General features: G+C 34.8%; 2 protein-coding genes across 2 annotated transcripts; both read left to right on the top strand.

Annotated features, from left to right (window-relative positions):
• The first annotated feature begins 254 nt into the window (after positions 1 to 254).
• On the top strand, positions 255 to 6,849 carry LOC105801713 (mitogen-activated protein kinase 9). The gene is made up of 11 exons (XM_012632950.2): positions 255 to 806; positions 1,741 to 2,149; positions 2,224 to 2,351; positions 2,518 to 2,577; positions 3,774 to 3,923; positions 4,064 to 4,219; positions 4,436 to 4,573; positions 4,644 to 4,717; positions 5,791 to 5,895; positions 6,076 to 6,283; positions 6,421 to 6,849. Exons 1-11 carry the CDS (start codon positions 516 to 518, stop codon positions 6,490 to 6,492), a joined length of 1,791 nt encoding a protein of 596 aa, XP_012488404.1. The 5' UTR covers positions 255 to 515; the 3' UTR covers positions 6,493 to 6,849.
• A 280-nt stretch (positions 6,850 to 7,129) lies between these two features.
• On the top strand, positions 7,130 to 12,993 carry LOC105801712 (actin-interacting protein 1-2). Its single transcript, XM_012632949.2, has 6 exons — positions 7,130 to 7,640; positions 8,410 to 8,571; positions 9,641 to 9,827; positions 10,234 to 10,656; positions 11,458 to 11,865; positions 12,382 to 12,993. Exons 1-6 carry the CDS (start codon positions 7,249 to 7,251, stop codon positions 12,637 to 12,639), a joined length of 1,830 nt encoding a protein of 609 aa, XP_012488403.1. The 5' UTR covers positions 7,130 to 7,248; the 3' UTR covers positions 12,640 to 12,993.
• Positions 12,994 to 13,768: the final 775 nt, after the last annotated feature.

Below are 13,768 nucleotides of genomic sequence, written 5' to 3'. Positions count from 1 at the left end.
GTGTTATTTAATCATCAAATGGGATCTACGCCACTTATAAAGTCTCTCTGATTGGGACATGAAGCTGGTTTGGTTTTATAAGTGAGTTGGAAATTTTATGATTGAAGATCAAACAAAATAGTTTATTTTTAATTAATGGTTGATATTGTATGCAATTTTAAAAATTAAAAATTAGATCAAATGGATTTGACAAATGAAATAAAAGGAATCCAGGATCGGATTGGTCGAACTAACAACTTGGGTACCAAATCCAGGTCTGTACTTCACTTATCAAATATAACAATTAGAGTGGAGCGGTCGTCCCCTTTGTTTCTCCGGATTCATCGGGCAAGAAACGGGAAAAAGAAAGAAGTAATTTTATTTGATCTTTTTGTATATACTATATATAAATATATAAAGAGCAAATAGATAACAGAAGAGGAGACGAAGGAAAATAGGAATAGGAATCGGAATCAGAAGCGAGCAAAGCGGCAATTGATTGGCTGAGAATCGAAGACGAAGGTGAGCCAGAGTATATGGGGGCAAGTGGCAGTTTCTTGGACGATCTTCTTAGCTGGTTTCAACGTCGCCATTTCACCATCTCTTCTTCCTCTTCTAATAATACTACTCAAATTAGTAATAACAATAATGATATTATTATTGTCGATGAACATCATCAGCATCATCATCATTCAACTCCTGCACTGACAACTCTGACTCAAAAACAACCACCACAACAACAACAATTCGTTGTTCAGGATTTAGATTATTCTTCCCTCGATCTCATCAAAGTTCCTAACCTTCTTATTAATTCCATGGAGAAAAAGGTACTTTTTTTCTTTTTATTTTTCCTTTATCTTTCCTGATGTTTGCTTTCATAAAAGAAGTTTCAGCCATTTTCTTAATAAAAAACAGATCATAACTTTTCTTTAACATCATTAATTGATAGATTAACATAAGTTTTATTTATTTATTTATGACATTTAATTTGAAAGATGTTCAATGCGTTATTTTTGCTGTTCATCTTGTGTGGTATTATATATACGTGTGTACATATATATATTTAACTGCATCTGGATGACTAGTATTTTAGAGGCTTTTGGAGAAAATGATCCTGCTTGCTAATTTGAGATTGCTTTTTCTTTGCATTTTTTATTTAAGAGAGTAATTGATGAATTTTATTCTCATTAAAAAAAAAAAAAACAAATTTCGACTTGTATAACAATGTGATATTCCTTTTTCGATCCTTTATCATTCTCAGAGCATCAGGATAAAGTTAATCCACTGGCACTTCTTAGAATTTGAAGCAAGAAGCCTCCTTTGGACTTGTTTTCTTTTTTCATACTCAATCTATTATTTCAAAGATGCCATATAATTTTGCCCTTAATATTTCCAGCGGCATTAGTTTATTATTTTATAATTTGGAAACAAAGTGCATTAAATGCTGCGTCTAGGTTGTCAATCTGCTTCTCATAGCTGAATTTTATAAAGTAAGGGTAAATGTTCCTTTCATGTTTAAATTTATTTATACCAGCTGTTGCGAGGTATGAAGAGAACCCTGTTCCTATCATGTTAGAAGGCTGCTAGTGTGCACTTTCACATGTCATTTCTTTTGTGTTTATTGTAGTGCCAGAGTTATAATAAAATAAAAGAATCATTAATCTATATTTTCTATATGTTCATCTCTTGTTGTTGCACTCTATTTTTGTTCTTTGTTTCTGAATAGGACTTTTGGTGTTTCTAAACAATGGTGCTATACAGGGTGCAGCTGAAAATGAATTTTTCACTGAATATGGAGAGGGAAGCCAATATCAAATTCAGGAGATTATTGGGAAAGGAAGTTACGGAGTTGTTGCTTCTGCAGTTGACACCCACACGGGTGAAAAGGTTGCGATAAAAAAAATTAATGATGTCTTTGAGCATGTCTCTGATGCAACACGGATTTTGAGAGAAATCAAGCTGCTGCGGTTGCTTCGGCATCCAGATATTGTAGAAATAAAGCATATTATGCTCCCTCCATCTCGACGGGAATTTAGAGATATTTATGTTGTTTTTGAGTTGATGGAATCTGATCTTCACCAAGTAATTAAGGCCAATGATGACTTAACTCCTGAGCATCACCAGTTTTTCTTATACCAGCTTCTTCGCAGTCTGAAGTATATACACTCAGGTCAGTGCTTTTCAGTATGCTTCCCTAACCTACCTCTTAGTTTTCTTGTTGATTTCTTTTCTCAATTGCTGCAGCAAATGTATTCCATCGAGATTTAAAACCAAAGAACATCCTTGCTAATGCTGATTGTAAGTTGAAGATTTGTGATTTTGGGCTTGCACGAGTGTCGTTTAATGATGCCCCATCAGCGATTTTTTGGACTGTATGTTGTTCTTTCATGAAATATGAAGCTTCTGCATTCATCTTTCCTTAGTATTTCTCAAAGGCTTAATTTGAATTTAAACTTTTTTTCTTTCTTTTTCTACATTACACAGGGCAAGCCTCCAAAAAGGTTGTGCTAACTAATCTAACTTATTTAATCCATCTAGGACTATGTAGCAACCCGTTGGTATCGTGCTCCTGAACTCTGTGGATCCTTTTTCTCCAAAGTAAGTTCTTTTGGCCTTGTGTATTAGGCTTTTCATCTTTATATTCTTGTTTCCAGTTGCTGAGATTGCTCAAAAGTAGGAGATATATTTCTGTTTCTATTACCTAGTCATTATATATATTGCTTTGATTTCTCTAAACATTTTCGGCCCATTGGTCTTCTGTATATTAGGATTTTCATATTTATATTCTTTGTTTCCAGTTGCTGAGATTGCTCAAAAAGTAGGAGATATATTTCTGTTTCTATTACCTAGTCATCACATATATTGCTTTGATTTCTCTAAACATTTTCGTCCCATTGGTCTTCCTCTTCTACTTTCTGAACAATTATTGTTGGTATCTATCCAGTGTAAAACTTGTTTGGACTATTTGCTCATTAGTTTGATTGTTTGAACTTTGAATTCAATTTTAGTTGGCTGTCAAACCAAGTAAGCATTTGCTTTAACTTTTTAACGGATATGAGTTTCCTTTTAACGTCCTTTGTGTATGTATACAATTCTTCACCATGTAATTTGATGTTATCAGTAGCATGTTTGAGTAAAGTTCTTGGAATGGTTTAATTCTAAGTTTTCATCTTTGAAGTAGTCAAACATCAGATTGCTTTGCACTTCTCAGCGAATAGTTTTTCTTATGTAGAATTAAAGTTTGCTGCATTATTTTTAATATAGCTTTCAGCCTTCTCTGTAACCATTATTTATTGTTTCTTTTCTACTTCATCATCTTCTATGAAGAATTCTTGAAGCTAATCTTGCAGTTTTAAAAATGTGTATTGTTACCACTACAATCTGGAGTAACAAAGTTAACATAAATTAATAATGTTGGCTGGCTTTCTAAGCACTTTTTGTAGATTGGCATTTTTTTTAAAATTAAGAACCTTGATTTAATGTGATTTTTGTTCTCTGTGTGCTCAAATCTCTTCTAAATAAGCAAATGCAATTGAGCATATCAGCAAAGGCTAGGAGCTAAAGACAATTGTTGTGCTATTTTCTTTAGCTCCATATGTATTCAGATATAGTTTTATGCCATGCTCTGTTATCATGAATATTTAGCCACTTTCAATGTTATTGGTACACCCAATATCGCCTCCATTGGCCTTTTTTCAACCACTTGTTTTTATATATCTTTTGATGTATAATAATTGCATTAAATATATTTTATTAGGCTACAATTCTAATTTCTGTCTTTCATCCTTTTGTAGTACACTCCTGCAATTGATATATGGAGCATAGGATGCATATTTGCTGAGATACTTACAGGAAAACCACTATTTCCTGGAAAAAATGTGGTGCACCAATTGGATCTCATGACCGATACACTTGGCACACCCCCTCCTGAATCCATATCAAGGGTTAGTTATCTTGTTTTCCTATATTGGACTTCATGTGCATTCGCTTAAACTTGACCCTGATTTCAGGCTTTGTTGTGGCTTTTGAGGTTAATGTTAAATACTGACCAACTCATTGTGCTTAAATTATCATGGCCTGGCAGATTAGAAATGAAAAGGCAAGGAGGTACCTTAGTAGCATGCGTAAAAAGCAACCAATTCCTTTCTCACAGAAGTTCCCTAATGTGGATCACCTGGCTCTTCGCCTACTTGAGCGCTTACTTGCATTTGATCCAAAAGATCGTCCCACAGCTGAAGAAGTAAGATTGAGCAATCCTAGTAACTTAAAAAGTTTTCAAAAGAGCTAAAATGAAAAAGAAGTATGCATACAAGAGATAACCCTAATGGTGATGCATCAAAGATATGATAATTCCTCTTACCATTGACATTAAATCAACTACAAATGATAAATCTGCAAGTCAGATCCTGACTTACAAGATTCTGATATCCCCAATGGTGATGCATTCTGCTTGCAGGCATTAGCTGACCCATACTTTTATGGTTTGGCAAATGTGGATCGTGAACCATCTACACAACCTATTTCAAAACTAGAATTTGAGTTTGAGAGAAGGAAATTGACAAAAGATGATGTTAGAGAGCTGATTTATCGAGAGGTACTCCACATTTGCTTTGGTATTATGTGGTTTTTGTTTATTGTATAGCTTAGCCAACTCTTGGCTACAGATATTGGAGTATCATCCCCAGATGCTGCAGGAGTATCTTCGCGGTGGGGATCAGACCAGCTTTATGTACCCAAGGTTAGAAAACACTTACTGTTCCAAGTTAGATTAACTTCACACATATGATCATCTCTTTATAATATGCGCATAACTATGTCACATTCAGGTTTAAAAATCTTTTCAGAGTCTCTTGAACAAGTAAATTGGTCTTTCTTTTCTCCATCGTCTATTGAAATGGTTAGCTATTTTAAAACCATGTGACTTTTTTCTTAGGATCTGTAAGCATGAGAGCATAATTTGTTTTGTTCAATTTCATTATCAACTTGATGTGTCTCAGAATTTTGATAGTGATATAAGTATAAAAAATTCATTTATGAAGGAATTTTGTAGTGATACCAGAATATCAAATTGTTTGAAAATGTAACTAGTGGGTGAAATGGTACAAGGGTAGTTTTTGGTTTAGTCAGTTCAACCAGCCGGTTGAAATGACTGTGAAATAATATTTGTATCTGGACCGGAGAGACCATTGTTTCCCTGGACCGGAGAGTCCTGTCTGGCCATTGTTTACCCATGTGATTTATATATATCCCACTTTTTTCTTTTGCAAAGTATGTTAGGTTTGTTTTGCTAAGGTGGCACTTCCTGAATAATATTAAAGATAAACTAGAGCTTCAAAATATAATCTTCACTCTTGTTATTGGTTGGGTTTTGTATGCTTTCTCAAATGGGAGAAGTTCGAAATCAATATGATTTTGACAGTTTTGGGTTTCTTCTTATTGAAGTTGTGATTAATCCCAAACCAAAAACATAGAGAACTTGTGTTTGGTCAGACCAAACACGAATCAAACAAAAACATTGGTATCCATGAGTACTCTCCCTTAGTATCATTTCATCATTGTAAACCTTACAACTCTTTGGTGCTCTTAACTTTTGTTGCTTAATATGATGCCCAAGATTGTCCTTGTACGATTTAAAGACAGTTCAGTGAGATAATACTTTTTGAGTGGCTTCGCAGATCAAAATTTTTATTCACTGTGTAGTACTGAAGTGTAATATAAGGGAAAAAGGAAAAAAGGGTCCAGAAATTCTAGTTGAAAATGTTTGCTCCTGGCATCACAATTAACATTCTCTTTTCTTTTTCAATCAAATAGCGGTGTTGATCGATTCAAGCGACAATTTGCACATTTGGAGGAACATTATGGTAAAGGTGGTGAAAAAAGTACTCCGCTTCTAAGACATCATGCTTCTTTGCCTAGGTATGCTTCATAAATTTTTAGGGATCATGTTAGTTTTCTGCCAATTTTTTCTCTTCTTTTCCGAAACCTTAAAATCAGAGTAGATCTTGTCATGCTTTAGATCGTAGAAACACCACTAGTTTGTCTAGTTCATGTGTCGTATTTCAATTTGCCTGAATGACCTTGCTCTCTTCTTTTCAGAGAAAGAGTTCCCGTTCCCAAGGATGAGAATGCTGATCAAGATATTGATGGTGAGAATTCAACTTCAATATCTCAGGTAGATGGTTCGAACGCAAATGCGGAAGGGCAAGATGGCTCTAACAAACTAAATAGTGCTCGTAGCCTAGTCAAGAGTGCTAGCATTAGTGCCTCCAAGTGCGTTGGTGTGCAAGCAAAAGACAATTCCGAGGTAGACATCTCTTCACCTAAACCTCTCTTTGACAAACTAACAGCAACTTTAGCATGAATAACAAGACATTCTTGATGCAAAAACCAAACTGCTATGCAGCTATCTTATTTATACCATATTTATTTTCTGTGCTGCAGGATAACCCAGATGAAGCCACTGATGAGACAGCTGATGTCTTGTCTCAGAAGGTTGCAAATCTTAATGCTTGACTGAAACTTGCAAATCGACTTTCGAAAGATATAGTTGGCTTGGTGCACCCGTTTTTGCCCTGACCATTTGGAAGAGATTATTTTGTAGTGATTTGCACCAAACCCTTTACTTCATTTTCTTCTGACAGAAGCTAACAATAGAACGGTGACATTCGTGTTAACGCAGTGCACAGAGAAAGACTTCACCTATCACATTACTCTATTTTACATTTGAAGAAACCAAGAGATGATGTATTTGTTCTATTGTGAACTTCAGAAATGCCATGTTTAGGGACTAAGAATTTTGATTTTAAAGAAGAAACAAAAAAGAACACACTGTATACTATTTCCACTTTGAATCACAGTCGTGCTTAAAAATGGTTGGTTGGATTGATTTATGAAAAAATTCGAGTCGAGTCGTGATATCTACATTGACAATCTCTTTATAGTTCAAAACAGGAGAATTCATCTCTCATTGAGGGTTAATGCTGCTATTTTAATGAATTAATTGGAAATATGCAGTTTAATTATACAGTTACTTGAAATTTTAAAAAATTAGTCTTTTTTTAAAAAACTTTACAGCTTATCTAATACAGTTTAATTTTCTTTGGAGTTCAATGATTACGCTAACCACGTTGTACAAAAGCTATTTCATTTCCCTATGGTTATCATTTCTTATTTAGCGCTACTATAAAAATCCCCAAATCCCACGGTTTGTGCTTTCCCTCTCACAATTATCCACTTTTAGAATCAAATTCAAAACCAAAAACCCGATCAATGCCTGAGCTCGCGGAAACCTACGCTTGTGTCCCATCAACAGAGCGGGGCCGTGGAATCCTGATCTCGGGCGACCCAAAATCCAACAAGGTTCTTTACACTAATGGGCGATCCGTCATTATTCTCGACCTTAACAATCCACTCAACGTCTCCGTTTACGGTGAGCATGCGTATCCGGCCACGGTGGCACGGTTCTCGCCGAACGGGGAGTGGGTCGCCTCGGCTGACGTGTCCGGCACGGTTAGGATCTGGGGGGCCTACAACGACCACGTGTTGAAGAAAGAGTTCAAGGTTTTGTCGGGTCGGATCGATGATCTACAATGGTCTCCTGACGGGATGCGGATCGTCGCCTGCGGTGATGGCAAAGGGAAGTCTCTCGTTCGCGCTTTTATGTGAGTTTTCTTTTCCGTTATTAGTTCAATTTTGATACATTGTAGAAGCAGACTAAGAAACTGACATGTTCTATTGTATGTTTTAGAGTTGGTTTTGTTCTATTTTGAATTATATGCATGTATCACCCTGTTATCTGCTAATTGATCAAGCCTACAATCTTAATTGACATATAACTTCCATTTTTTATATACTATTTACCAAATTCATTTCATATTCCTGTTATTTGAATTTGTTTATATAGATTCATTATGAGGAGAGAGCGTTTATTTTATACATTTTCAATGAACAATATGATGGCTTCCATATGTAACAACTACTTGCAAGTTTGATTAGTAAATATTGCATTTGTTTTTGAATACTCAAAATTTTAAGCTTAGTTTTGGTTAGATGATAGTTGCATCAAATCTATGCTTGAATAATGTATCACACCCAGATCCCAAATTGCTAAAGTACATGTCAGACTTGGCGTTTGCCATCATTACTTTATGGATGACCCCTATTTTGACATACACATTTGCTTCATCAATTCAAGACAGTCACATTTGCCTACTCGATTTGGGGAAATGTGAACTTGTGTGAAAATGGGGTCACTTAACACACATGATTTGACAAGCAAGATTAGCTAAGGATCTTGACTTTTAATGTTAGAGTTGCATGGATACTCATATGCATTATTCATTGACCTTTGATAAATACTAACGGTGTTTTTTTAAATACTAATCCTCATTCTACTATTATTAAGTATATGACGAACATTATCTTGCACAGGTGGGATTCAGGCACTAATGTGGGTGAGTTTGATGGCCATTCAAGACGAGTTCTAAGTTGTGCCTTTAAGCCAACAAGACCATTTCGCATTGTGACTTGTGGAGAGGACTTTTTGGTGAATTTCTATGAAGGCCCACCCTTTAAATTCAAGCAATCTCACAGGTTTGTCATAATAAATCCTTTTCCTTAACATTTTGGGCTTGATACGGTCTCTTTCACTTCTGATCATGTATAGAATTAATAAACGACCCTTTTTTTTGGGTGTGGACTAATAAGGAAACTTTGTTGATTGTTGCTTTTGCCACTGTAAGTAACCTTTAGCCCAAATCATAGCGTGTTGAAGCAAACACCTGCAAACAACCACAAATCTAACCCAGAGCAGGGGGAGCCAAGAGTTTTGCTCAATGCGGTCGATTAATTAATACTGTATTTTGAAATCATAGTACGAAATCATCAGTTGACCAGAAGATTTTTAAATCAAATTTTATATGATTTTGCTTTGACTAATGTTAAATATTTGTCAAGATGATTAACCTTTTAGTTAAATTAATTTCTCTGACATATATTGTTTTGATGTACCTTTCGATTAGCAAGACAAAAAAGGACACTATTAAATTATTGTCATTGAAATTGAATTACAAAATAACAATACTAGAAGTATATATGTTTATTTTATTAACATTTAGTAATTTTCTTAAAGACAAGATAACTAACTCACCAAATTTAGTGACTTCACTCATCTAACAACCTAATAAACATCCAATTCATCAACACTCTAATTGTAATTAATTATAAAAACAATTAAAGTACTTATACTTGAAAATCCAATTCATCTAACAATCTATCAATGGCCAATGTTTGACTTAACTCGGTTATTCTTTTAGGAAAAGTGGCATCTAATCTAGTTTGCAAGATTGGGTCCTGATTATATCTATCGCTTCATATTGGGGATAGAATTTGTTGAAAACTAAAACATTTCAACCTGCTTTGCTGACACCTCTAACACAACTTGCTCAATTGCCCTTACTTAAGAACTCACACACACACAAGCCTGCACACTCAACTCTTAATTTGCTCCATGTGTGGAGACATATCCAATAACCTGACTTTGCAAGGGAATAAAAACCTGCGTCTCTTTGATATTTGGTGTTTATGACTATTTAATCTTCAGTATGTACTTCATTTCACCTATTAATTTATAGGCTGAAGTGCTTCAATCTTTTATTTGCAGAGATCATGCCAATTTTGTAAATTGTGTAAGATATTCTCCTGAAGGAAGCAAATTCATCTCTGTAAGTTCTGATAAAAAGGGTATTATATTTGATGGAAAAACTGCGGAGAAGATTGGAGAGTTGTCGTCTGAAGATCCCCACAAAGGTAGCATTTATGCGGCCAGCTGGAGTCCTGAGGGTAAGCAGGTGAGCATCTGAGAGCTTTTATTGCCTGGCAGTTGAAATTCCATTGTATATGTTATAAACACCTATTCCATTGTTTCACCATTTCAATATGAGATTTGGGGTTATTGTTGCTGTGGAACATAAAGAATAACAGGCACCAAAAGGCAAGGTTGTATAATCAAGTTGATATCTATAGAATAGGTTTATCTTTTTTTTTTTTCTTTATGTTATATGCATCTGATGTGAGTTGTAATTATTTTTCCTTGATGCACTTTGTATTTGCTTAGAAAGACATATTTTTAACTTTCAAGTATGAATCAATGTTTACCATATAGTTTTCTTTCATGAGGTGCCCTCCTTTAGTGGAATTTAACTACTTACCATGCTATGTTTTATATGCTTTTAAGATTTCTTAATATTATTCCAGGTGCTGACAGTATCTGCTGATAAGACTGCAAAAGTATGGGATATCTCTGAGGATGGTAGTGGGAAGTTGAAGAAAACATTGACATGTTCTGGCTCAGGTGGAGTTGATGATATGCTTGTTGGATGTCTTTGGCAGAACGACCATCTTGTCACTGTATCTCTAGGTGGCACAATTAGTATATTTTCTGCTAGTAATCTTGAAAAATCCCCACTCCAATTATCTGGACACATGAAGAATATCACTTCATTAGCTGTCCTAAAAAGTGACCCAAAATGTGTACTGTCTAGTAGTTATGATGGGCTAATAGTTAAATGGGTTCAAGGTTTGGGATATAGTGGTAAATTACAGAGGAAAGAGAATTCTCAAATTAAATGCTTTGCTGCCGCTGAAGAAGAGATCGTTACTTCTGGATTTGACAATAAGGTACTCGTCATTTTTATTTCTTGTCTGATGAAACAGTCATTTAAGATTCACTTTGTTGGCTCTTTTCTTTTCTTTTCTCGGGAAGATGAAAACATGCCTCTTATGTGTCATTGGCTTATGTCTTCTCACTAATTTCTTGAAGCAGTAGGTTTATTATGCATCATCCTACTTATTAGCCATGGTACCACTTAGGTATAGGTACATGTTTGACATGAATATAAGCTTTCCCCTATACTATACAACAAAGATCATATTCTCAATTAGTATCTTCTTTGAAATATCCATTATATATTTGACATGAATATGTTAGGCAAAAAAATGTAGGCTAATCCATTTATGATGCAAATATCATGGTTTAATTAAAACTAACATGAAACTTTTTAAGTGGTATTTCTTTGGGTAGAATATGTTAAGTTAGGCCAAAAGAAAAATCATAATAGAACCTATGAGGTGCAAAAGAATGAAGTGTTGAACTTGGAATAGAGGAAATAATATTTTCTCCCAAAAAGTACAGCTTTTTCTAATATTCTTGCAAAATGATTTATTCAAGTACATGGAAGATTTGGCATTCACACATTCTACTTTCAGTTGAACTGGTATTTCATTTTAAATATTGAGTTCCCTATGCTATAGTAAAGATTCTCAGAATCTCATGTTAGAGTTTTAGTAGTAATTTTATGATGCTATCAGTCTTTTCTCTTTCTTTTCTTTTCCTTGTGTCTATGAACATGGGATCTTTCTCTTGGACGCGTAGGTTCTATTGTTTCTTATATTTTCCTTTTAATGGTACCCCGGTTCCAGATATGGAGAATTTCTCTTCATGGGGATCAGTGTGGGGATGGAGATTCAGTTGATATTGGCAGTCAACCGAAGGACTTGAGCCTTGCCCTTCTCTCTCCTGAACTTGCTTTGGTTACAACTGACTCAGGAGTTGTTATGTTGCGTTGTACGAAAGTGGTATCAACCATAAACCTTGGTTTTGCTGTGACAGCATCAGTGGTTGCACCTGATGGAAGTGAAGCTATTGTTGGTGGGCAGGATGGAAAATTGCATGTATTTTGTATAGTAGGTGATACCCTCAAGGAAGAGGCAGTTCTTGAGAGACACCGAGGTGCAATTACTGTCATTCGTTACTCACCAGATTTCTCAATGTTTGCATCTGGAGACGCAAATCGAGAAGCTATAGTCTGGGATCGTGTCTCTCGAGAGGTATTTTGCACTGCAGATATTTCTTGTATGTTCCTTTAGCATTTGAATGTCATAAAATTTTTGCAGTAAATGTGGCCAATGTATACTACTAGTTGGCTATGTCTCTGTTTCTTTGTCCTCGTATATACGTATAAGTTTGTCTTTTTTTCTCAGAAACTGATAAAGGTCATTTACTAACTGAACGTTACAGTGACCATATATATATATTTTTTGGTTGAAAGGTAGTGATTGATTGTTGATTTACAGTGAAACCTTAAACCTTGATCCAGACATAAAATATTTCAGTTCAGGATATTGATATGATCTCTTTGTTTCGAGGAAAATATTGAACCATTTGGTTTCTTTATCAAGCTTAGCGGTGGAACAGACATGTAACAATGGAAAATAGAATTAATGTCTGATTTGAATGCATTTTTAAAGCTAGTTCGTTTTTTCTTTTGCAATGATCTTATGGAGGGCCATAGTGGTGTTCTGTAATGCTGTCTGAATTATTTCTAACAAATACTCTCTTTACAGGTAAAGCTTAAAAACATGCTGTACCACACTGCTCGGATAAACTGTCTTGCTTGGTCTCCCAATAACAGCATGGTTGCTACTGGATCACTTGACACCTGTGTAATAATTTATGAGGTTGACAAGCCTGCATCTAGCCGAATGACCATAAAAGGAGCTCATTTAGGTGGAGTTTACGCATTAGCCTTTACTGATGAACACAGTGTGGTAAGCTCTGGTGAGGATGCTTGTGTTCGAGTGTGGAAATTGACCCCGCAATGATAAAGACCAATAAAGAAATGCCTTGATCGGTTGGTGGATGTGCTGCATTTTATCCGAGATATCGTTTTTGTGAGCTTGGTCGGCATCAGGTATGCAAATTGAAAATCTTTAATAGGAGTTGGTTGAGTTTGTGACATTACCAGCCTTTCTAGTATGTAGTGTGTGTTGTATGGTACCTGGTATCAAGTTTTCGATCTCGAGACCATTGTTTCCCCATGCAAACAAAGATGGTTCTCACTTCTCACATCACATGGTTTTGCATTTAAATGATGGCGTGATAGGGTCGCATAATATACTTCATTTCTTATTCATCTTTGAGCGTGTTAAATTATGATGTGTGATTGTTGTATTGTACTCTCCTCTTCTTTTCCATTGCATTACTGCTCAAAATTTTTCTACCTTGCTTTGCTACGCGAGTGAAAATATACTCTTTTTTATTATAAAAAGTAATGGGTATTTTTCAAAGTAAATGATGGTAGTTTCTTTCTTTCTTTCTCTATGTAAGTGGATGGTTACTTTGTGTATTTACATTTGTTAAAATGATTTATATTTGATTTGTTTTTCCTTTTCAGCTGAACTTGTGTAACTTATAACATCAATTTACTCATGGATTTTATGAAAACTAGATTTTACCATTGGTGAAAGTACAAAAAGAAAAGAAAAAAGAACGTTATTTAAACTCAATCAGACATTTGATAATAACTAGAATTATTCTCACTCGTGGATGAATGTCTTTGAGTAAATCAAATTTAAAGATATAAAAAATTAGTTTTAGTTATGCATTAGTTAAGGTGAAAATAAAAAATGCATTAAATTTTGGAGTTTAATAAAAGCACAAAACTTTTATGAGAAATAGATTTATAGAAATATCGGACAAAAACAGTAATCTAAAAGAAATCAATTGTATAGATTCAAACGACTGTATGCAAATATTGGTCAATTTTTAAGAAGGAAATGGTTTTTTTACGGTAAGTATATAATATTTTTAATGAAAGTAGATATGTAAGTCAAATCAATTATCAATAAATGAGGGATGTGAAATAAAAGATTACTTTATCTCCAAGTGCAAACTGTCCCATAAATGGTTTAACAAGCAAAAAGTAAACGAAACGAACGACAATTGAATGGC

Source organism: Gossypium raimondii, chromosome 11 (genome assembly GCF_025698545.1).
Source record: "Gossypium raimondii isolate GPD5lz chromosome 11, ASM2569854v1, whole genome shotgun sequence".
NCBI lineage: Eukaryota > Viridiplantae > Streptophyta > Magnoliopsida > Malvales > Malvaceae > Gossypium > Gossypium raimondii.
This window is presented reverse-complemented; position numbering and strand designations above follow the sequence as displayed.

Excerpts from the sequence above, each read along its gene's own strand:
- LOC105801712 (XM_012632949.2), top strand. The coding sequence starts at position 7,249 with ATGCCTGAGCTCGCGGAAACCTACGCTTGTGTCCCATCAACAGAGCGG. Across the intron at positions 7,641-8,409 it reads TCTCTCGTTCGCGCTTTTAT|GTGGGATTCAGGCACTAATG; the intron begins GTGAGTTTTCTT and ends TATCTTGCACAG. Across the intron at positions 8,572-9,640 it reads AAATTCAAGCAATCTCACAG|AGATCATGCCAATTTTGTAA; the intron begins GTTTGTCATAAT and ends TTTTATTTGCAG.
- LOC105801713 (XM_012632950.2), top strand. The coding sequence starts at position 516 with ATGGGGGCAAGTGGCAGTTTCTTGGACGATCTTCTTAGCTGGTTTCAA. Across the intron at positions 807-1,740 it reads TTAATTCCATGGAGAAAAAG|GGTGCAGCTGAAAATGAATT; the intron begins GTACTTTTTTTC and ends GGTGCTATACAG. Across the intron at positions 4,220-4,435 it reads ATCGTCCCACAGCTGAAGAA|GCATTAGCTGACCCATACTT; the intron begins GTAAGATTGAGC and ends TTCTGCTTGCAG.